The sequence below is a fragment of the Rhincodon typus genome, chromosome 7 (genome assembly GCF_021869965.1).
Source record: "Rhincodon typus isolate 14 chromosome 7, sRhiTyp1.1, whole genome shotgun sequence".
NCBI lineage: Eukaryota > Metazoa > Chordata > Chondrichthyes > Orectolobiformes > Rhincodontidae > Rhincodon > Rhincodon typus.
The window spans coordinates 47,738,078-47,763,077 of record NC_063338.1 but is presented as its reverse complement, the minus strand read 5'-3'; the positions used below and the strand labels follow the sequence as shown (position 1 = coordinate 47,763,077).

At 37.7% G+C, this 25,000-nt stretch overlaps 1 protein-coding gene across 3 annotated transcripts in view; it reads right to left on the bottom strand.

The window, feature by feature from the left end:
• Positions 1 to 3,121: 3,121 nt before the first annotated feature.
• Positions 3,122 to 25,000, bottom strand: part of gorasp2 (golgi reassembly stacking protein 2) — a 42,672-nt gene continuing 20,793 nt past the window's right edge. For 2 of the 3 annotated variants that reach the window (XM_020509747.2, XM_048598767.1), the window contains exons 4-10: positions 21,745 to 21,831; positions 20,276 to 20,406; positions 19,751 to 19,883; positions 18,078 to 18,189; positions 13,464 to 13,553; positions 12,110 to 12,229; positions 3,122 to 7,513 (exon numbers count right to left, since the gene is read on the bottom strand). In XM_020509747.2, coding sequence (XP_020365336.2) covers positions 7,200 to 7,513; positions 12,110 to 12,229; positions 13,464 to 13,553; positions 18,078 to 18,189; positions 19,751 to 19,883; positions 20,276 to 20,406; positions 21,745 to 21,831 — 987 coding nt within the window. In that variant the 3' untranslated portion in view covers positions 3,122 to 7,199. The remainder of the gene's footprint in view (positions 7,514 to 12,109; positions 12,230 to 13,463; positions 13,554 to 18,077; positions 18,190 to 19,750; positions 19,884 to 20,275; positions 20,407 to 21,744; positions 21,832 to 25,000) is intronic. The other variant, XM_048598768.1, reaches the window with a different exon arrangement.

Sequence of the window (25,000 nt, the reverse complement as noted above, 5' to 3'; positions counted from 1 at the left end):
ATTCCTCTGAGCCAGTAACAGCCACATCCTGCGAGTGAATTTTTAAAATGTCCTTTGAAAAAAGCACGCTACTTTACTATCAGTTGATAGAATATTATTTTCAACCATTTTACTGCTATTGCTCATTTGGCAGCTTGGCTTATTTGGTTATACACATCTGGATTTAAGTCGCACTTCAGCAATTTAGGACACTGATATTGGAAGAACCATCTTTCAGCTATATAAAACTAAGACATTTTCAGTTGACAAGGATCGCAACCTAATATTCAAAAAATAAGATAGAGAATCCCACAGTGTTGAAAATAACACCCCTCACATAACCAGTTCTTAACAGATGAGATGAACAGTGAGTTAATCTGTTACTTGTGGGACCTTACTGCCTATTTGTTATCACAAGAACAGTGGATATATTTATAACTTATAAAGTACTTGAAAATATCCTGAAAATGTGACATGGTCATACAATTCTTCCCAAATTTCCTACCAATCCTTACTAATTACATCCTCCTGGACTATTGCATGCAAACGGACATTATTTCCACTCATGAAAACTATTGAATACATTTTCACAAGAATTCATTCTAAAATTGCAGCTGGAAATAGCTTAAGGAAAAAGGTCATACTAATTAGTGACAGGGGAAGAGAGATCCACAAAAGCATTGAATATCGAAAGGGCAGCAAGATCAACAAATTCTTGTAATGACAATCGACTCCCACTCTCTTGGGCACAGAATAGGTTACCATGCAATTGTTTTAAAAAGTATTTCCTCCAAATATGAAAAATGCAATGAGATCTATTTGCCATTTTTGAATTTAAAGTCAAAACCCCAAAATATGGAAATTGAGGGGCTTGTGGGGAATATCTCAAAGAAATAAATAATGTTTAGAATATAGATCTGTGCGTCTCAATCCTCTTCCCAGTCTGGCCGCAGAGTGAAAATCTAATCAGTTGGGGAAGGGTGTGGATTTCAGCTGCTGCGTGATGAGGTGATGAGGGTTCCAAGTGTGCTATGAAGTGCTTAATCTTGCAGGTTTTAAAAACAGAACCAACTTTCCAAAGCGCTTTTATTGCAACAGCAGAAATCAGGCCTTAAAAGATCTGCAGTTTTCCAGACCAATAAGTACAAATCAAAATGAGGATTTATAGATACCTTGGAGCTTTAAATGTTGAGACAGCTCTACAGCAGCCTCAATAATTGCAACTCCAAAATTTCAGCTCAGGACTCCACTACAGGTCCTGGCTCCCTTTTCTCCTTCACCCTCTATTTTTTGTGGAAGCCCCGATATAGTTTCTTTATCAGAAACATCAGTAACAATATTGTTTGAAAACAAGTTCAAAGTCTAGGGCACTCATCCAAAAATAGATAATAATAGGAGCTGCTTTCCCAGGATGTTAATAGAGTTCACCACACTGTTGCTATGGAAATAAGACATTCATGGATTGATGTGTCTCAGAAGATCTTGAGCACATAAATCAGGCCAACATATTAACAATGTAGTACATTGACTTACCTTGGTATAAAAAGCATCTCTCATGTAGCACTGGTCCCAACAAAATATGCTGGTGATACAAATAATGACTATTTCTTGACAATAAGGTAAGGTCTTGCTGTAATAACCATTACCAATATTTCTTGGATCATCAAAATTCTTCATTCAACTCACTGCTCTTTTCAGATGATTACCTTGTGCAAAACTTTTTTTTTTACAGAAAGCAATGATTGCATCTCAAAGTATTGCAGCTGAAATGATTCATCACATCAAGCAAATCTTTTCTTTTCCTCATTATACCTTAGGTTTAATTAAATTGTGAATGCAAAAAGTAAAACATCAAAAATTAAGCTTAAGTCTTGCACCTTAAAATATGCATTCCAATAAAATCTAGTTTCTCCTCAAACAGCAATTTGTGCTGCATAATGAGTTAATATGGGGACACAAAACAAAATTTCTTTATGGTCAGGTGGATGTAAAAGATCCCATGGCACTATTTCAAAAAACAAAAGAACTACCCCAGGAATGCAGGTGAACAGTGCTCTCTCTCTCTCTATCAAATTGGAGCTTACTGTGCATAAACTGATCACTGCAATTCTATCTTGCAATAGTAACACCATTTCAAAAATGTTGGTCTGTAACGTGATTCAAAATGTCCTGAGGTCAGAAAAAGTGAAAGACAAATGCATTTTTTGTTTTACACACAATGTTGTTGATTCAATTAGGTGACCTAATTTTAACCACTATTCCTTTTTACTGGAGACTGCTAACACATTACTAGGAAATAACAAACAATGCTACATATTGATTTGTGTTCTTTGCCTGAATTACTGAAGAAGCAAAATTGCAATACAACCATTTGCTTCAGATCACAAAAGCTCTCTCTTCAGTCCTTCAGCTGTGTACCATTAGTAATTTCAATGCAGGATGCCATTGAATCCAAGAGATTTACAGCCCACCTGAGTTTGTAGTGACCACACATTTCACATTTCCTCTTTTCCTAAATCCTGCGCTGGTTTAACATGTGATCTTGGGAAATGGCAATTGTATACAGCTCCACATGAGCTGCAGAACATGAGGTCATGCAGTACGTGGCAGAATACCATTTATCCAATCAAAATAGCATATCCAGTAACTTAGTGAGGAAAGCCACAAAATGTAGCCATTAGTAGTACATAATTTGAGTATTGCTGAAAAGAGGCACATTTTGTCAAAGCTTTTCATCTTGCCTTATGTCATCATAAAGATAATTTACAAGAATAAAAGATTTATGGTGTATTAAAGATTGATTAACAAGTGGACTGAGATTGCTGGAGGCATTACTATTAGAATGCACCAGATAATGATGACTGATAATTAACTGCCAAATTCTGATTAGTCAAAGCATTCACAAGAAATTAAACCACAGGACAAGATGAGATGACAGTTTTACACCTCATCCCATTTTACTCTCCACTGAAGTCCCCAGGTGAGTTGGAATGAAAACATAGGTACGGTAACGAACACAATCATATGCCATTGCCAATAACTGTGGACATTAACTAAGTTCCAAAAGACAGTTAACAACTTTCACTTTTTATACAAGCATAAAAAAATTTCAAGGACCTTCGCAGGAAGACAAAGAGATTGGTTATTTCACAAAGGTTTATTTGAAGCAAATTTGAAACAGGAGGAGTTTCCTTGCTCAAATGATCACACCATATTCAACATTTTTCAGAAATCTCTGCAGAGGTATAAAGGGGACATAAAATATAGATGATGATAATCTGGGACAAACATCTGACTCCAAAAACTACAAAATCAGAAATGAATTGATAGTACCACTGAATTCTCTTATTGTAAGCAGTAGGATGAGATAAATAAAGTCACCATTGTGCAATAACTCTCATCTTAGAGATAAGTGCTGTGGTGCAGAACTACACTTCTTACAATAAAAATGTCAATTTTGTATCGGCAGATTTTGAAATTATTCCAACTTTTAATTGTGAACGATGTAAAACAATAACATTTTATGGACATACTGTTATAGGCAATTACTTATGAATTGTAGATAAAGCCAGTTTGTCTTAAAATTAATTTTCAAAAATGTCTTGCTGCAAATCAACTGGCATGTACCTTTAAAAAAGACAACTATTACTTAATCAGAATGTCCACAGCTGATCACTAAATAAATTCTAGGATTGATTTTAATATTAGTAGGTGTTGGATTTAGCATGTATTACTTTTGTGCAATGTACTTTAGAAATGTAACGTTAATTCATTCTAAAGTTTCAGGTAGACAGTTGAATGAATCAGATAAAGAAATCTTACATTTTGAACAATTAAACCTGCAATGAATTCAGATCAAACAAGAATTTAAAATATTTCTGCAGTTCAATTTTATGCAATTCAAAATCCAGTTATAAGAATAAAGGACAACTTTTCTGGCATTCAGACATCTCTTGGATACTTAGAACACCTGCAGTACTCCATGTGCAGAAATTTTGTTCTCTCTAGTTTGAGCAAAATTCTGTTTATTATTTGCTGTTAGTTTGCATTACTTTCAAAACAGATATTGCTTTCAACTAGAATGTCTGTATTTTATAAATACAAATAATTGTTATTTTTAATCTCTTTTATAGGTGATCAGATTATCAGACAAACATTTATCCATAGAACTCTATTTGAAGACTCCAGATGCTGGAACTACTCCATAGCAGCATCTGTGGAAGGAAACAGTTAACATTTCAGGTTTGTGCTCTTGCATCAGGATTGGGAAAAGTTAGAGATGCAATAAATATTGAGCAAATGGTGGGTAGGTCAAGGACAAAAGGAGGGACTATGATAAAGATGAAATTTGAGATTAAAAGTAAGAATTAGTTTTTTAGGGCTAAAAAGAAACATTATTGGATAAGGAGAAGATGTATCTACAGCATATATGCTGATTAAAAGAAAAAAAGGGTCTGAAATTGTTGGAACTAAACATTAAGCTGGAAGGCTGAAAAGTCCCTAACTGAATGTTCAGTTGCTGTTCCTCAAGTTTATGTTGAGGGTAGATGTCAGTGTGACAGTTAAGATGGAAAATTAAAATTACCGTCAACCAGAAGCGCGGGATCATCCCTACCAGCTGAATGGAGGTGTTCTGCAAAGTGTTCACCCAAGCTCCATTTTATCTCCCCAATTTAGAGGAGACCATACTGTGAGCAACAGATACAGTATATTAAATTGAAAAGGAGTGTATGAAAATTGCTGCTTCACCTGGAAGGTGTGTTTGAAGCTTTGGCAGCAACTGGAGGTGGTAAAGAGATGCCTATTGCATGTCCTGAATTTGCATTGAAAGTTGCGATGGGAAGAGCATAGAGTTTTGGTTGTGTACAGGGTATCATTGTGAGAATGATCCCTTTGGAATGGTCATGGGAGGTCAAGTGTTTGCTGCTGGCATCATGTTGGAAATGATGGTAAAAGGATTTGTTAAATACAAAGCCTGGTGGAGTGGAAGATGAGGACAAGAGTCAGAGATGGACTGGCTGAAATTAAGGTGGTTGGAAATTAGAAGCAAAGTTGATTTGGTTTTCAAACTCAGGGTAAGATAGGTTATGGCACTGATGAAACCATCAACATGCTGGGGGAAGAGAACAATGTTGGGTTGAACCTGAGAGCATAAACTGCAGCAATTTCAAAGGCAGACAGATTACAGTAATTGAGGGGAACAGAAAAATGAGGATAGCCAACATATACCGGCATCTCTCAATGGAGAGAGATAGTGAGGACTCCAGACCAAATAAGTGGGAATGAGGCAAGGGTGACAAAAGCTCAACGTCACATTGAATTCAAAAATTAAGGCGGGGCATAATGGGGATAAAGCAGTCTTATCCTATGCTTCATTTTCTAATATGTTAATGTAATGTAACAAAATCAGAAATTGCTGCAGAAACTCAACAGGTCTGGCACTATCTGTGGAGAGGCATCAGAGTTAACGTTTCAGTCCAGTGACTAGAGTTCTAAAGAAGGGTCACCAGATCAAAACATTAACTTTGCTTTCTTTCCACAGATGAGATTTTCCGGCAATTTCTGTTTTGTTTCAGATCCCCAGCATCCACAGTACTTTGTTTTATTTTTAAGGTTAGTAACACTTTGTTTACAGCAGAGTACAATTTGAAGATCAAAAGTATTCACACCACTAACACAAAAAAAATCAAGCCTTATTTGAAATGGGTTCTCTAGCAAAATAAATGCAATTTTGATCTTAAACTGGTAACTAGATTTTTCTTTTCTATCTCTTTTCATCTTGCTGTTGACACAAGTTGTCTTATTCTACTAATTCACTTAAAATACCCTTCAGTTTTTAATCTTTTCTTCTCCAGTGTCTAAATCTTCTACACCAACCTATTTCAAATAAAAAAATAAGAGCTTTATTGCATCCATATCTAAAAATGCTCTGCCTTCTTCAGGCTAGATATTCATAATAATTAGTCCTTGTTTTGGTCTGCAGTCAGCCCCATGTCCAACAATTCAAGGCAGCTAGAATACACTAAAATTCACAATCCAAAAATTAATTATCTGTTCAATTCAACTCTAAGCTGCTCCCCCAATGGTAAATCTACTTGTCCTAAATTTTCTCAAATCTTTATCATACTGACAGCTTCAACTTTCTTATAGCTTAGTCAGAACAAGCTGTTTAGATAAAATTAGAAAAGCTTGAATATTGTTCAACATTTGTGACTGTGAATTTATTTTGTATCTCAGTACTAACAATATTTTGCTTGCTTCCACAGTATTTTCAAATGAGTTTCTTGACCAGTGCCTTGCATGAAAATCCCCTCAATAATAAGTTTTTTTTTATATGACCATTATTTCTTCAATGAGATGGAGAGTTACTCAATGGTAGTTAGCATTTTAAATGGCATCACACTTACGTTCAAAACATGTCACATGATTACATTTATTCAAATGCTGAATCTGTTAGTACTTTACATTCAAGAATTTCTACTTTGTCTCATACCATATGACTCACTTAATCCTCAAAGTCACAGGATTTCCAGGTTATGTACACAAAGGCAACATTAAATTTTGGCACACTAGTTCACAATGTGGCTTTTTTAAAAAATATAATTTTCCTTATATTCTGAAAAATGCCAGAATTTGAAATTGGTGAATTCAGGACAAGCTTTCCCAGTAGAATTTATTGCTAGATCGTTTCTTTCAAATATATGCCGTTATGTTCACAGTGACACCTACTGGATTTTAGCTGCACATAAATATTCTCCTGCAGTAATTCTCCTTAAATTATCATTTAAAAACAGTGGGATGTTTTAATGACATAGCAAATACTGACCTGATGATCTGCAAATTGTACAAACTAGAAGAGATCACAAACAAAACACCACATATATGCAACCATTATGTAACCAAACAGCGCACATGCTGTAGCAGAAACAAACCTTATCTGGCAAGGGGGAGTGGGAGAAGAGACGTAATTGGATCCATACTTGATAAAATAATTTATTTTCCATTTACATCAAAAGTAATCCCATTACTTAATGTGGTAAACCATCCCGATTGTATTAAAGGTTATATATTTACCTCATCCTTACAATTATGTACAATGTTTTAAAGCTCCTTGAGATGTGATCATGCCAGCCTATCCTTTACAATGTTTTAATTTCAGAACAAGCCTTCTGCAGCTGAATAAATACATTAATCAACTCTTGCTTTAAAAAGGTCTACAGTTAAGACTCAGAAGAATCTTGTGTGTCTGTGGAAATGGAAGATGGTTCATCTTTATTTGCATTAGGTGATGCAGTTGCCTTGATGTCAGCAGTTGTCATGGAAACAGTTCCAGTATCCAAAATGAGAGCAGGGGTTTGTTCAGCCGAGGCAGGAACATGTGAACCTATTCCTGTAGAGATGGCAGAAATTGTTTCAGTTACACCAGCTTTTGCTTCAGTAATCAAGGGCGACTGTGAAGGAAACATGGTGGGCATTGTAAGAGGGGGCAGTCCAGGAAGAGTTAGTGGCGGCATCTGAGCAGCTGGTGGAAAACCTAGGAGAAGAACAACATTATTACTTAATATTTTACTCACTCTAGCTTACAGGAGGTTGTGTGCATTGTCAAGGGATTTGAATTTATGATCAGTAACCATTCTATAGTATTCAGAAAATAGACTGTCACTTAGATATTTCAAACAGAAACATTACGTGTCTACTTTTTCTTTCTGTTTCAGTTTTTCTAAAAGAACAGATTCCAATAAAGTGCCAGGACAGCACTGCAGCGTGTTAGTGTGCCAACACAACTGCATTTTTGTTCCTGGGAATGTGAGCACCATTTGCAAGGCCAACACTTTTTGCCCATCCCACTCAGATGCATGGGGAAGATGTGATGATGAGCTGGTTTCACGAGCCGCCACAGTCCAGCTGGTGGAGGTGGGTTCTTATTAGAAAGGGAGTTCCTGTAATTAGATTCAGTGGCAGAAATAAAAATGATGATATTGTTGCAAGTTAGTGTGGTCTGCAGCTGGAGTGGAACTTGAGGTAGGTGACATTCCTATGGATCTGCTGCCTCTGTCGCCTCTGTCTTTCTCAGTGGTACAGGTTATGTGTTTGGAAGGTGCTGACAAAGGAGTCTTGACAGGTTGCTGCATTTCATCTTGTATATGGTGCAAGGTGCTGGGAATGCAGGTCTAAGGTGGTATACCGCGGTGCCAACAAAAAAGGGTGTTTTGCCCTGGAAGGTATCGAGCCTTGACTGTAGTTTGAGTTCCAATCGTCCAGACAAGTGGCAATGTTCCATCACAGTCTTGGCTTGTGTCTTATTGATGGAAAGGTTTTGAGGAATCAAGAGACAAGGTATCTGATCAACCCTTCCTCATAAGAAAATCCCCCCACACCTGGGACCAACCTGGTGAACCTTCTCTAGACTGCCTTCATTGTCAGCATATCTTTCCTTAGATAAAGGGAGCAGAATTATTCACAGTATTCCAGGTGTGGTCTGACTAGTGCAATATGTAGGTTTAGGAAGAGGCCCTTGCTCATTTCAAAAGAAATGGAGAATAAAAATACCAGAAGTCCATTTAACTCCCTGTTACCATTGAGCACGGATGCTGGCTTTTTGAGATTCACACAAAAGACACCCTCCCAAATCCCTCTGTGCTGCACCTTTCTACAATCTTTCCCCTTTTAAGTAGTATTCAAATAGTTGTAAGCTCTATCATTGATCTCTGTGGCACTCCATCAGTTACAGGTTGCCATCATAAAAATGTCCCCTTTATCACAATCCTGTCCCAAATGGCAATTCTCTACCCATAATGTTATCCCCAACAACTTGGGCTCTTATTAAGTAACCTTTTATGTTACATCATCAAATGCCTTTTGGAAAATCCAAATATATTACATCAACTGGATCCTCTTTACATATCCTGCTTGCTGCTTCCTTAAAGAACTGTAATAACATTTGTCAGGCATGATTTTCCTTTCCTGAAGCCATGCTGACTCTGCTTGATTTTTGTGTTTCTAAATGCTCTGCTTTTACGTACTTTATCACAGACTTTAACATTTTCCCAATGACGTATGTTACACTAACTGGACTATTACTGCTTGTTTATTGTCTCCCTTTTTGAATAAGTGTCTTGGGTTGGCAGTTTTCCAATTATCTAGGAATGTTCCAAAAATCTAAGGATTCTTGGAACATTACCAGCGCATCCACAATCTCTGAATTTCAAATCCTAGGATGCAATCCATCAGGAGATTGATCAGCTTTCAGCCCTATTATTTTCCCTAGTGCTGGTTATGACATGCATTTCCTCCTTCAAGCCTTTGATTAGTTAGTGGTTTTGGAATGTTATTAGTAAACTCTATTATGAGGACTGATGTAAATTATTTGTTGAACTCTTCTACCCTCACCTGACTTCCCATTCCTATTTCCCCAGCCTCGTTCTCCAAGGGGCCTTTGCTCCGTAGCCTCTGTCTTTCATGTATTTAAAAGAAATTCACTGTCCATTTTTTAATATTAATTGCTAGTTTGACCTCGGTTTATTATTTTTCATCTTTTGGTGGCTTTTAAAACTTTCCCAATCCTCTGTTTTACCACTAACTTTTGCCACATTATGTATTATTCTTTACATTTGATACTGTCCTCAACTTCCTTAGTTAACCATGGTCAATTTGTTCCGTTCTCAGAATCTTCCCTCCTAACCCAAACATATGTAGATCATGAACTTCTCGAACAATGGGAACAGGTTTTTTCTTAAATCAACTGTGCCCTCATTCCCACGTAATTAACCTTATTTAAGTTTAGCACAGTTGCTTCCGACCCAAATTTCTCACTCTCAAACTGAATGGTAAATTCTACTATGTTATGATCACTATTCCCTAGGGGGTCTTTTATTCTGAGATCATTTATTAAACCTGCCTTTATACTCATCACCAGATCCAAAAACACCTATCACTCATTGAATCTATTCTAGGAAATTATTCCAAATACCTTCAGAATTCTTCCCCGTGGCTACCTCTGGTAATCTGATTTCTCAATCGCCAAAAAGACTAAAATAACCCATAATTAATGAACTGCCATTTTTACATGCCCTCATTATCTCCTGATTTATTCTCTATCCTACAGAACTGCTACTGTTCGAGGAAGTATATACTACTCCCACTATTGTTGCCTTCCTCTCATTATTTCTCATCTCTACCTTGATGGTCTCTACACTAGCAAGGAATGATCTTGGATCAGGTAATATATTAATTCCATCTTATACTGACAAAGCTACACCACTGTCTCTCCTTTCCTACTTGTCCTTTTCAAAAGTCACTACTCTTGAATATTAGTTGCCAGCTTTATCTCCTTGTAACAATGTCTCCATAATGGCTATATATAATGTTCCAAATACGATATGCATTAAAAACAAAAGGTTATTAATTTTGCCATTTTACCTTTTGATACCTTCTTTGTCTCTATTTTCCACCTTTTCTAAAAAAGGACACTCCCTCCTTGTTGCCCTGTAATGCTGCCATATCCTTTTGGTCTGTAAGCCTACGTTTCTCGGTTCCTGCACTCTTCCCCCAGTCTAATCTACATGTCTTGCTGTGCTGGAACCAAAACTGAACTATAAACAGGTTACTGTTGAGCAAGTACAGTTATATAACACTGTTAATGACACCTATCATCACTTTACTGATGATAGAGAAAACTCCTGGTGGCAATTTGTCAGTTTGAATTTGTTCTGCTTTGAGGTGCAGAGCATATCTGGCAATTTTCCACACTGATGCTTAGATGCCAGTGTTGCAGTGAATATCTCCACTATGGCAACCAGGATATTGCCTGCAATGTACTAATTCTGTGATTAGCAGGGTACACTGACTTTTGTTGCATTCAGTGCCATAAGCAGGTTTTTTTTGATATCAGGGTGTGCATTGAATTGACTGAAGACTGGCACCTGTGATGTTGGGGATCTCAGGAGGCAATTGGATGATCATCCACTCAGCACCTCCGGCTGAACATGGCTGCAAATGTTTCAGCTTGGTGACCCCCATCCTTGAAGACAGGTATGTCGTGCAGCCTCCTCTGGTTAGTTGTCAAATTATCCACAAACCATTCATGACTACATGTGGGTGTACTGCAGAGTTTTGATCGGAGCCTTTGATAATGGGACTGCTTAGTTCTGTCAATCACATACAGCTTCCAATGTTTAGCATGCATATTTGCAGCTTCATCAAACTGGGACCTCATTTCTAGATATGCCTGGTACTCCATCTGGCAGCCTTTCTTGATTCCCTGACTAACAGTAATGGTCAATTGAGGCATATGCCAGGTCTTGCGATTATGGATTTTGGCTGAAAATAAGTCTGATGGGCCAAACGATCTCATGGATGCCAGATCTGTTCCAAAACTACCCTGTTTAACATGGTGTTGGTACATTCAGACATACACTTCAGTATTCCCAGCCTAAAGACAAGGACTGTGGGGCGGTCACTCTTACTAATACTGTCTTGGACAGATGATTTTGTGACAAATAGGTAAGGGATGGGGGTTCAAATAGTATTTCCCTTTCATATTTCTCATACCATCTGCCATAGGCCCAGTCTGGACTCAGTTTGGTCTGTGATGGTGCTACTGAGCCACTCTTGACAATGAATGTCGAAGACCTCCAACCAGAATACATTCTGTGCCTTTTTGCCCTTAGTGCTCCTTCCATGTGTAGCTGAGGGAAGAGGGTAGATACTGATCAGTAGAAGGTATATCTTTTACATGTCTGACCTGGTGCCATGACATTATGGAATCCAGGGTCAATACTGAGAGTTCCCAAGGTCAATCCTTCTGAACAGTTATATCACTGTGCTACCGTCTTTCTCTCGCTTTCCTATTTAGGATTTCAGACTTTTGACATTGATTGAAGGGAAATGCAAGAAAGCAAATTACCCTATTAATCCTGTCGTTTGTACAAGATCACAATCAGTAGACTGAACAGTCTTCACAGATGCAGAATGGTGAATGACAAATGGGGATTTAAAAAGAGGAAAAGAATCAACAGAAATTATAAGCTTACACTAAAACATTTCCCACTTGGAAAGAGAATAGTTCCAGTTGGTATGATTATTCAGATTTGACAAAGGACATTTAACAGTACTTTATATATAAACATACCAGTCGGTGGAGGGATCACACCTATTCCTGGTAAAGTTACTGGAGCAAGGTTTTGTAGGGGGATATTCAAGTTGGGTAGGTTGGGTAAATTAGGAAGTCCACTTGGCAATGGCATTAGACCTGCAAATATTGAAAAGCATAAAATTAAGTGCATTAACATAATCCGTGTTAATACTGTGAAGAATGCTGTATATGTCACCTCTTTCAGAGAAATAAAATCACTACTATTATTTTTGAGACTGTGGCTTGGTATTTCCATTATAATCAACTTTTTATAAAAGTAATGGTATAGAAACATACAGAACAGTTCGTTAGTTATTGAAATTAATAAATTGTAAATGTAATTTTTCAAAAGATGACCAGCTACTTAAAATCAAATCAATTATGATAGAAAGTGAGCGTTGAGAGAGTTTTATGATTGGACAGCTTAAAACATTAAAAGGCATCAGTTTGTTTTAGATTTAAAAGAATGAGGAACTGATTTTCTTTTGTTCAGAGGGAAAACCATAGTTTGGAAAGCTCTCACTTGACAGAAGTCCTGGTTGAAGTTATATGTAAGAACAGTTTTTACTGGAGAAAGGAGTTAGTTTAGAAACAGTTAGTACATAAGTTCCCTCAGTGTAAGGTTTTAGTTGAAAACTCCAAACCATAAATGTTAGCTTCGTACCCTGAAGGGCTTATTACAAGCTGAGGAAGTCCAAGCTCTGCTCTGTGACTAATCAGGAAAAAAGGCTGGCAAACTCTCAAGACTGACAATTAAAAGAAATACTTAAGTCAAACCTATAGATGCTATAGAGAAGGTAAAATTATGGTTTTGTAAATAGATGGGATTGTATTTCATCATGTTATGAAATCTATAAAATTGTGTTGTATACAAATAGCTTGACTTATTGTATTTTATCTTTATTTCTTTTGCATAATAAACTTATACTTTATTGTTAAAACCAAACCTGCAGCATTGTGCGTTTGCATTTCAGGGAAAGACCTCCTTGTTAAATTTAAAAGAAAAAGCTGTCAAGCCAGATTTCAGCCTGGGATCGGACTTGTCCAATAAAACATCAACTGAGACTCTAACACAGTGAGCTAGTACTTATTATTGGTGAGACCATGGCTAGGTGGTGAAGATAAAAATATTTCCAAGCTATAAATATGTACACATGCAACTCATAATTTAATCAAATAATCCATATTTTGGATCATTGTATTGAGTCAGTAGAAGTTTCCAGCTTGGCACATTTTACCAATATAGTATAACGAACATGGTCAATGAAACAAATTAACATCCAGGTAGAAAGAAATATTTCCTTCAGATTCACACCAACTTGTGACTATAATCCAAGATATACAGACTTACCAGGTAGGGTTGCATCAACATTTACATTCGTTGATACTACGCCTGGGGATGAATTCATAGATGAAGGCAACAATGGAACCGTTGGAACACCTTAAAAATTTAAAAAAACAAAAAAAGTTTTGAAATGATTGAAAATGGCATTCCAGTACCTCCTGTAAAGAAGAAATCAATATTTTCTTAACATAGATAATATTTTGACAGAAATGCATCAGATTAAATCTAACAGGTAGAAATTGCAAGTTTTTCCCAAATATGACTGTTGCTAGAACTAAAAAATAATACTGTAAAAAAGTATTCTTGTTCATTTTTTAAATAATAAGCTGCTAAATATTAGTAATTCTGTAATTTTGGTTGGAATGTAGCAATGTAAGCTTTCACTGGTACACCATATAGATTATATACCGTGGTTGATTCTGCTGAGGCAGGAGGAATAGGACAAGGATAGGTGTTTCTACCGTTCTGATAAGAGGCAGGCATTCCTTCCAGAATAATACATTGCCTCCTTAGCAGAGGCCCAAAGGTGTCAAGCAGTTGGATGGGTAAGAGTAAACAGTTGGTGTTCAAAGTGCATATTAGTACTGACCATGTCCATACAGTAATAGATGGGGATTGCAGGAATATTTTAGCCAGCTAGGAAAGACATTAGCAGCAGGACCTCACATTTGTCTCTGGATTACTCTCTGAGCCAGATACGGAGCACAGAAATAGAAGAATAGAGAAAATGCATGCTTGGCTGGGAAGATGATGTAGGAAGGAGGATTGAAACTGGTTTTAGGAGAAGATGGATCAGTACAGCTCACGTAGGTTGTATCTGAACAGAACTGGTACGAATCTGGTTGTCAGGTCATTTTCTTTTAGTATTGGGGTGGATTTTCACTGACTTAGCAAGAGGGGTAAAAACTAGCAAGTAATATTAGAGAGGAAAAGTAATATGCATAAAGAATTGGCAGAGACAGATGGCAATGAAGTGTGAGGTATTGAGAATAATTAAAGAAATGTATAAAAAGGCTGTGTAAGGCAGATGTCGGGTCAGTTAAACAAGACAGAACCATGTAGATTATAGAATATTCAGACAAGTGAAGAAAACAAAACAGCAGCAGCAAAGGGACTGAGAAAAGATAGGCAGCCAGCAATAAGGGGAATCCTTATTTCCTAGATAGTAAAAGGATAGGTAAAGAAGCAGTAGTGCCTATTGGGAACCAAAAAGAGAATTTATGCACAAAAGAAGGAAGCATAGCTATGGTGCTAAATGAGACTTCTGTTTCAGTCCTTACCAAGGGAAAATACATTTTTAAAGGCCCAGTAAATAGGAGGTAATTTAGACACTGAAACGGCAACAGAAACTGATAAAGAGAAGGCATTAAAAAGGCTAGTTATATTTTAAGTTCAAGGGTCACTGGAACCAGGTCAGATACATCCAAGGATACTGACCGAAGACAAAGGGTGAAACTGCAGAGACAATCGTCCTTAAATACAAGATGACACCAAAGGACTGGATAAACACAGCAACTATAGGCCTATCAATTTAAACACAATGGTGGGAAAGCTTTTAGAAACTATAGTCTAGGAAAAATTAGCAGTTATTTGGATTAATTAAGGAAAATTGACATGGAGTGGTAAGGGAAACCATGTTTAACTAGTTTGATTTAGTTTTTTTTTTACAGTAACAAAGAGCATTGGTGAAGGTAATGGTTAACGGTGGTGTACATACTACCGACAGGCAGTTGGTAAGGGGGCCACAGGGTAGACTTCACAGCAACACTGAAGTCCATGGAATTAAAATGATAATGGCAGCAAGGATCCAAAGTTGTTAGACTTAAAAAGAAACACTGGTAAATTCTTGTTTCTCAAACTGGAGGAAGTTATAAATTTGGGGTTCCTTATAATAGGACACTACTTGTCACTAATATATATCAAGACCTAGACTCAGGTATGGAGGGCACAATTTCAAAATTTGCTTTGAGGAAAAAGCTTAAACATCAACCAAGAGAAAGATAATGATAAATTTCAACAGGACACAGGTAGTTATTGTGGGCAGACACATCGTAGATTAAATTTAATGCAGGGAAATTTAAAAATAATCCATGTTGGTCAGAAGAACAAAGGTACTGCAATGTAAAATATTCCATTCTAGAGGGAAAAATGAGTGCTGACATTAACTATGGAAGGTGTGTGAAGTCATTAATTGAGAATGTACAGCAATATGGCTTGACACAGGTGTATATTTTTCTTTTTCGCCGAAAGCTTTCCAACAGACAAAACCAACCTGGTGATGACACTGTGATGAGAACATCTTCAGCAGTTTTACTTCTAACTGAGTTAACACACTACATATAACTTTTACCTAAGGTAAAATATTCTTCTGGTTAACAACTAAAAATAGAACTCTATTACATTTTATTTTGACTTTGACAGAAGAATGAGTTTCAAATGTAGCTCCAAATTAGTTACTTATTAAGCTATTTAAGAACAATTTCAAAATATGGAGATAACGCAAGTTAAAAATACACGAATAGAATTTAGTTGCTCAAACTAGGCTAAATTATGATCATTGTACTGTATGATTAAGCAGAACTACAATGTTTGCTCTTATTAGAATCTTTACGTTGTATGAACTCTGACACAGGAAAAAGTACAGAAATCAAGTTATTTTGTACAGTGGGAATATTTTAGTTTGCCATCAAAGCAAACCCTGGTTTTCCATTCTAGGTACAAATTTCAGTGAAACAGATAGAAACATAGAAAATCGAGGAGTAGCCCTTTCAGCTCTTTGAGCCTGCTCTGCCATTCAATATGATCATAGCTGATCATCCAACTCAGTATTCTGTCTCTGCTTTTTCCCCTCACCCTTTGATCCCTCTAGCCTTAAGAACTATAATCAATCTCCTTCTTGAAAACATTCAACGTTTTGCCCTCAATCGTTTTCTGTTTTAGAGAATTCACTCACTGAGTGAAGAATTTTCTCCTTATCTCAGTACTAAATACTGTGACCCACGATTCTGGACCCCACCATGTACAGATGAGAACAAGATAACCTTCACACTGTCTACTGTCATGATCTGTTTGGTTTAATGACATCATCACCTGGAGAAAGGGAAGAGAAGAAATCCTTCTAAAATTCTGCATCTGTTCTATAATTGAGAAGTTGCTTCAGTATTAGTACTTCTGCAGTACAAAGAAAATAAAAATGACAAAATTCAACTTGACAATGTGCCTGATGCATCCTTACACTATTAATCCAAACAGGATTAGGACCTTTCCAGTACCAGCCGTTAATTCCGAGGATCAAGTGAAAGTAAATGACACATGAAAGGATTCTTTCATAGCTTTCTCACAGAAAATATTTACAAAAATAGTTACAGGTAGTTCTCCTATAACATTATAGTTGCGTTCTTGTGTGACCTTGCACCATAGAAAATCGTGTTATAGGGAAATTGTTATACCTGTACAGCAGAAAATTCATGTTATCCAAACAGCGTCCACTATTCATCAATTGTGTTACAGCCAATTCACGTTAACAAGACACGCATTATGGTAGAAATTCCTGTACTTAAATGCAGCTTAAAGCAGATCATACTTATGCAAATTAAAATGTCCCAAGATGACAGGTTTATAAAATGCGCATAAGCTCGCTCTGAAGTTGCCTCTTGGACATCTAACGATTAGCAATATTGAAATAAAATAATCTGTTTAACACCTCACAACCACCGTATTAGGTAGCTATTAGCCCTGGACGCTCAGCAAAAGGTCTTTCGATTGCGATGCATCCGATGCGTCAGGCTGTGAGAAACAAGATAAAATCAGGCAATAAGGCAAAGGATTTCGAAGCAGAATGCTCCAGGCTGTCAGGCAGCAAAGGGCCACAGAGGAGAAGAGATACAAGTTACCTTGTCAAACAAGAGAATACGCTGATGTGGAGAAGTGTGCTGTGTTCATGAGATTAGCATTATGGAAAGTTGTACATATTGAACAAAGTGAATCTAATTAGAACTCTTTATTGACATGTTCATGTGCTGTGAAATAAAGCAGCTCAGTTCTTTTGGAGCTTCATCTCACCAAATGTTTGCTTGGTCTAACTTTGGAGAGATTGAAGGAATATACGTGAAAGGCACAACATCCAATTAATCTACAGCAGCTCTCAATTTGTTGACTTGACTTCCAAACTTTTAAATTTATTTGGGCATCACATAATGGAAGAAGGAATGTAAAACATGCTCAGATAACATGAACGGCAGCAACTGGACTCATTGTGTTGTGTCATTTCAGTGGATCTTAGCTGATTAAAGAATTCAACATGATGAATAGTCCTGAACTGTAACTGAGTTAACACACTACATATAACTTTTACCTAAAGGTAAAATATTCTTCTGGTTAACAACTAAAAATAGAACTCTATTACATTTTATTTTGACTTTGACAGAAGAATGAGTTTCAAATGTAGCTCCAAATTAGCTACTTATTAAGCTATTTGAGAAGGGCAAAGTTTAAATTATGTGGAGATTGGCATACAAGAATCCCTTTGCTTTTCTGGGGGAAGGGAAGATTTGCAATGAAACAAAGGGAGGTCCTTCTTTAATAAGTTTGAGTGCTTATGTAAATGCCATCAGCTCATACCTGCATTAAGAACACTGGGAGCAGAAGAGGGAGCAGTACCCAGTGAAAGTCCTGATAATCCCTGCTGGAGACTGGCTGCAGCAGATGGTGAGGCAACAGCAGACAGTTGAACCTACAAAGAGAACAGTGCTTATCTGAGCATCACAAGTCATAAATTAACTCGAACCTAAAATGACAAGTTAAATAACACATCAAAGTTTAATAATTTGAAATGTGGCATTGTCATGTTTATACAAAAATAGATTTGAGCTCAGACTTTGCAGTAGTAATGGTGGCAAAATTGTCAAGCCTCTGAAACAGCCAGCAATTTCTGGCATTGACACCTGCACTTAAATGGTGAAAATCCAAAGTTGCTTCAATGATCCTATATTTTCTTCCTCATAACATGCACTGCTGAAGATTCCACCCCCCCCCCCCCACGCTGTGATCAAATAGAAACCCCTGAACTTGCCCTTTTATACTATTAGACGCATTGCAAAAACACTTCAAACATGACACCTTTTAAAATGTGGCATAACCCAGATTTTTAATGTCATACCGAGTTCACGATTACTGAACAGCTTCACTTGGCACTGAAGAACTAGATTTTTCATGAACTGCAAAATGTCTCCATTGTGATTAAAAAAAAAAATTCAGGTTCTACACAGAAAAGGCAGGAGGAGCAGTGGCACTAGATTATTTCCTCATGTGGAGAGCAGCAAGGTTGTAATGGGGTGCACAGCCTCCTTATGTGCAGTAGCAATTCTATAACTTTACTTTAATGCCACATGCATGCCATCTGCTCTCTATATAAATTTTAAGCAAAGAAGTTAAAAATTCAGATCAAGTTTACTGCTTGATTTGCTGCATCAAGAATACTTCACTCTGATTGGCTGCCCAGCCAGCTCGTATGCACACTGTTGCTTGACATCTAGGTACCTCCTTGACTTGATCTCAGAATCAAATTGACATCAGGAGAATTTACATCACCCATCTAGAAATCACTAAGTCTATGAGGGTAACTGTCTTCAAGGTCATAGCGAGCACTGTTGCTTTGTCACTGACTGGGAAATTAGTACCAATATTTTTGAAACTTGAGTCATCTTTAGCACAGTTATGCTACAACACAATTGAAAATTGATAATCGTACAGCAAACATTCTCCAATTTTTATTCATATAAAGTGCCTGAAATATCAAAAGCATTTTAAGAAAAGAATATTATAGACTGATCATAACCACAGGATATATATTTTTAGCAAGGCTGCACAGAATTATTGAAACACGTTCTCATCTTTAAAAATATACACAGATTGATTTTAAGGAAGAGAGATTGTAAAGCAGGATTACTGTAACAACAGAAATGTAGGTATGACTGTGGTCAAAGAAATCTCTTATCAAGTTCTGTCAAATTTTGTTTAAAATATTCTGTAGACTATGAAGGTAAGCTCATATTTTATCAGTTCCTAAACATGCATTCATAAACATACATAAATATACATGAACATTAATTCTCACTATGAAAAATGAAAACCAGTATGTGAAAACTTAGGCTCCTTCAAAGATGTACACCTATTCAAACAGTCAAATGCTTCCAAAATTTATTCCACATAAAAGTAAACTCAAACCTTTCATGTGGGCACAAAATAAATATTCCCATCAATATATCTTCAAGATTAAATTAATGAAGTATTACCTCTGTGAAACCATCCTTTAATGGACTGGCTGGTGTGCCTGGTTGCTGTCCTGGAAGACTTATTTTTTTACCCTCTGCAAATGGACGAGTTGGAATTCGATGCAAGTAGCCATATCCGATGCCACACCCTAGGCTTAAAATAATTTGTATGTATTATTTTCTGCATTCTAGAAGATACATTTTAAGGAGCAAGAAAACAAAAGCTAAACTATATAGTAGTTCTGTCAGCATTTGAAGAGAGAACAGATAGCTTGGAGATTCATCACTTACCCAAAAAAGCTCTACTAAAATACCAAGCTTGCTTGCCTTTTAATTGTTCACATGATTTCTAACAAAGCCAGCATTAATTGCCTCCATCCCTAAATGCCGACAAGGTGATGGTGCCTTTGTATTGCTGCGATGCATATGCTGCTGGTGCAATCACAGTAGTCCAGGTGCTATTGATAGGATACTTCAGTTGAGCACTTGTTGGTTTCATTTCAGGTTTGCATTGCTAGCCCTCATCAAAATTCATTTACACCTTACCTGCCTTCTCCACCCCATGTTGTATTTGGTGTGATAACTACTTCCCGACAGTTATCTGTGTCTGTATTGTAGACATACAATTTCAAAGGTTTTCCTTCATGTGTCTCTATCAGAGAGAAGAGATCTTCAGACTAGGGGAAACAAAACAATGTATCAGTAGTGATATTTCTTGGAACCATTCAATGCATTTACAAAGACATATAACCAAACTACGACAGAGATCTTAAATTAATGTACTCCAGTATTTCCTGCACAAACTCTACAAATTTTTGTCCCCAACTTTTATTGCAGGATATTTATAATTCAGTTAGAACACAAATATAAGAATACAATGCAGTGTCAGCCTAAGTGCTATTCTTTGCACAATACAGATAGGGACCTCTGTACTTCATTGCATATTATCAACTACACAACCATTCTACTAAGCCAAGTTATGGTTGATTGAAAACATGGGTGGATCTCAGAAACATATAAAATTTTAAGGACTGGACGGGGTAAATACAGGAAGGATGTCCCAATGACCAGAGAGCCCAGAACAAGGGGTCACAGTCGAGGGATACAGGGTGTGCCATTCCGGACTGAGATGAGGAGAAATTTCTTCACCCTGACAGAGGTCAGTCTGTGAAATTCTCTGCAACAGCAAGTAGATGAAGCCAAAACACTGAATGTTTTCAGGAACGAGTGAGATACAGAAAAGGGCTAAAGGGATCAAACAGAAAGTGGCAGCAGAATAATATGTTGGCTGCTCAGTTGTGATCATACTGAATAGGGGAACAAGCTCGAATGGCCTATTTCTGCTCCTATTTTCTATGTTGCTATATTTATCCTAACTCCAACACAAGGTACTTTGACAACAAGCTGCAAAGATCATTATCTCATCAGACACAATGGATTTTCACAGTAACATCATGAAAACCTTTGCTTTTGTATTCAACACTTAAAAACTCCTCAGTGCCAAAAGATTCTGGAATGCTCAACAAAATTAGGATTACAGAGCTTCATAATTAAGAGTTCAAAGGTATCTGTCAGAATTTATGATAGAAAAGGGAATAAAAGAGCTTAGAAACTCTACTTGTATTTTGTGTGGACTGTTCATCTGTCAAGTAAATTACATCTCTGGATGACTAATCAAGATGTGGTATTATTATACAAGTGGAGTTATATACAGGTTTATCTCTCTTTCACAAATTAAAAAAAAAATGTGTATCTTGAAGAGGAAATCTGCAAGATTTCATAAGTGTAAAAAGCTCATGGTTATTAACTCAAATTTATATCTTATAAAATTCTCTCTACAGAAAACGAGGATAATTTCAGTCCCAATGCATTATACTGTACAAGTGCAGTTTTTCAGATGACTTCATGGTATTGTATGCTTACAAAAAATTATATAAGAGTCAGAAGGTAAACATTTTCTCAATTCTGTAGGCTTTGTATATTTAATTCAAAACCTTATTAACCGCTCTATTTACCTCATTCATGACAGTGTCTGCTCCAATTATGTAATCTGTGTGAGGACGAAGACCTGCTAAAGCAGCTGGAGAATTTGGTTCCACTTCCTGATTAAAAAAAAAACAAGTGTATGACGATAACATTATTTCATTAGTTGTTTGATCATTTCAATTTATACTATTCTTCCAATATTGAACCCAAAAACAGTTACTTCAAAACCCATAAAGCTCCAGATGAAACCAAGCCCAACCTAATCACCCACCCCACAAGACAATGCAAGGCTGGGCTGGACTGTCACAGGACACAACCAGTCACCCTCTGGATTCAATCTGGCCCTGGGGCTGTCCCTCCCTGACATGAATGACTATCCTCTCCGCACCCCCAGAATGCCCAAAACAACCTTCCCCGCCAGATCAGATGCAACTTAATTCCCCACTACTGGATGTGACCAAGCTAATATACCTACCTGGACCCTGTCCCGCACCACCACCACCCTCCCACCAGACGCGATTTTTCTAGCCCACCCTGACGCACTCTAAACACCACAATCCCCAGACAGTACCTCCATATTTTCTGCTCTTATGTCCCTCAGTGTCTTTGGATGCATCTAATCTGGTCCAGGTGACTTATCACCATTAAGCACTGCCGGCCTTTCTAATACCTATATATCAATTCTGAGGTGTTTCAGTGTGTCAACTAGTTTCTCTTTCATTATGACATTGAGAGCAGATGCAAAGTACTTTTTTAATACTTCAGCCATTAACCCCAGTGTCTGCATCTTAATCCCCTTACAGCCTAATCAGTTCCGCTGCTCCTTTCAAATCGCTGTGAATATTTATGTGCTATAGAAGGCTTTTACATTTCTTTTAATGCTGGCTGCCAGTCTTGCCTCATGATCTCTACTTTGTTGATTGATTTCCCGTCCTAACATTCTACAATCAGCTTGGTTCTCACTTGCATTGTCAAACAGAGATGTGTCATTCGCAGCCCTTTCCTACTTCCTCTATCGCCATCATTCAAGAAGCTCTGGTTTTGTCTGTCCTACTGTACCCTCTTATATATGACAGTATACCTCAACTTCACCCAAACTATCAACTCTATAAAAGGTAGCCCATTGTTCAATTAGTTTTGCCTGCTAATCTTTGATTCAAATTTCTCTAGGCCAGGTCTGGTTTCTCACTTCAAGGAAATTGGCCCTTCCCGATCAGATACTTATACTGGACTTGGCCCTTGTCCTTTCCCATAATTGGCCTAAATCTTAAAAAATTATTACCACCGTCCCCAAATGTTCTCCTACTGACATGTGATCCTTTTGTTTCTCCTCATGCTCCAGAACCAGATCCAGGAATGCCCATCAGCTCCCACTGTTATGACTACTCTACAATTTTTTTGTTAATTTGTTCTACTACTTTTCACTTCTTTCCTATCTAGTCAGTGGCCTTTAGAAGAAGCCCAGATGTAAGGTAAAATCACCATAGTTTTAACAGACATCCCTCTCATTAGAGAGGCACAACTGCTGGTGGTTTAACCTGAGGGTCACCACACCTCAAGTAAGAGGAGAAGTTGAGAAGGAGAATCGTTAAAATAACCTCAGCCAGTACTGGAATTGAACCCACACTGTTGGCATCACTCTGCCTTGCAACCAGCCAGCCAACGGAGCTAACAAACTCCCTGCCCAGATATGTAATGGTACGTCAAATGTTTCTTAGCCTTAATCAAATAGATTCTGTCCTTGACCACTCTAGCTCACATCTCTTTCTCCTGCACTGGAATATTATCCTTAATCAATAACCCCACCAATCCTCCTTTCTCCTCTTCCTTATCTTTCGCTAATCCCTAACCCGGGATGTTCAGAATCCATTCCTATACCTTTGCACATTCTCTTTTGAAGCAGGTTTCCATTATTGCCACATCATATACAAACATGGTTATTTTCATGTGCAGTTCAGCAACCTTATTTATCACACTTCATGCAATCAGGCATATGCACTGTAAATTGCATTTAGGCCTAATTGCATTCCTCTGACCTCAGCTAATAGCTTACTATTGTTACTATAGCAGCACTGTCTCTCCAAATTCTGTGTGCTCGCTTATCCCCTCTAATGTTAATTTTTGGCTCCCATCTCCTTTCCTAATAGCATAAGTAAATACCCTACAAGGACATTCATTTCAGCTCTGTTTAGAGCAACCATTCTTGTCTGTACAATTCCCATCTCCCACAGAACTGCCTCTATGACCGAAGAACCTAAAGAACTCTTGCCTATACTATCTCCCCAGTCCCTATTCATATTTTCTACACTCCTATTTAAAGCTTCAATAATGTGTGGCACAGGGAGTAATTCAGAGATTATAAACTTAGAGGTGCTGCATGTTAGTTTCCTTCTGAACTCCCTAATCCAGCCTATAGGGCTGAATGTCTTTTTTTAACTATGTTGTTTGGTACCAACATGCTCTACAACCACTGGGTGTATTCGGCAGTACCATTGCCAAATACCTCACCATCAATATTCCGACTGTCACAACTGATCAGGTATTTAAGATTCTGGCCACAAACACACATCAGAGATTATGTGTTCTCTGGCAAATGAGTTAACTGGGTCAAAAACCTTTCAGCACTGCAGGGGTACCTATATCGGATGGACTGCAATGGTTCAAGGTAGGAGCGCAACACCACCTCCTCAAAGGAATTAGGGAGGGACAACAATGCTAGCCCAGCCCACATCTAATGAAACAAACTTCCCAAATCAGAGAAATACTGTAGAAAGCTGCAACACAATGGTACCTGGGGGCTCTTGCACACAAAACACAGAAAGGGGTAGCACGGTGGCTCAGTGGTTAGCATCGCTGCCTCACAGCACCAGGGACCTGGATTCAATTCTATCCTCAGGCACCTGTCCGTGTGGAGTTTGCATATTCTGTCTGTGTCTGCATGGGTTTGCTCTGGGTGCTCCGGTTTCCTCCCAAAGTCCAAAAATGTGCAGAATAGGTGGATTGGCCATGCTAAATTGCGCCTCAGTGTCCAGGGATGCGCAGGTTATGTGGATTAGTCATGGGAAATCCAGGGTTACGGAGACCGGGTGGGGGTTGGGTCTGGGCAAGATGCTTTGAGGATCTTCATGGATTCGAATGGCTGAATGGCCTGCTTCCACACTGTAGGGCTTCTGTGATTCCATAAGTAGCACACAAGTACAGCAGGTAATCAGGAAGGCTAATGGAATGTTGGCCCTTATTTCAAGGTGTTTAGAGTAGGAAAGTCTAAGTGCAACTGTACAAGGT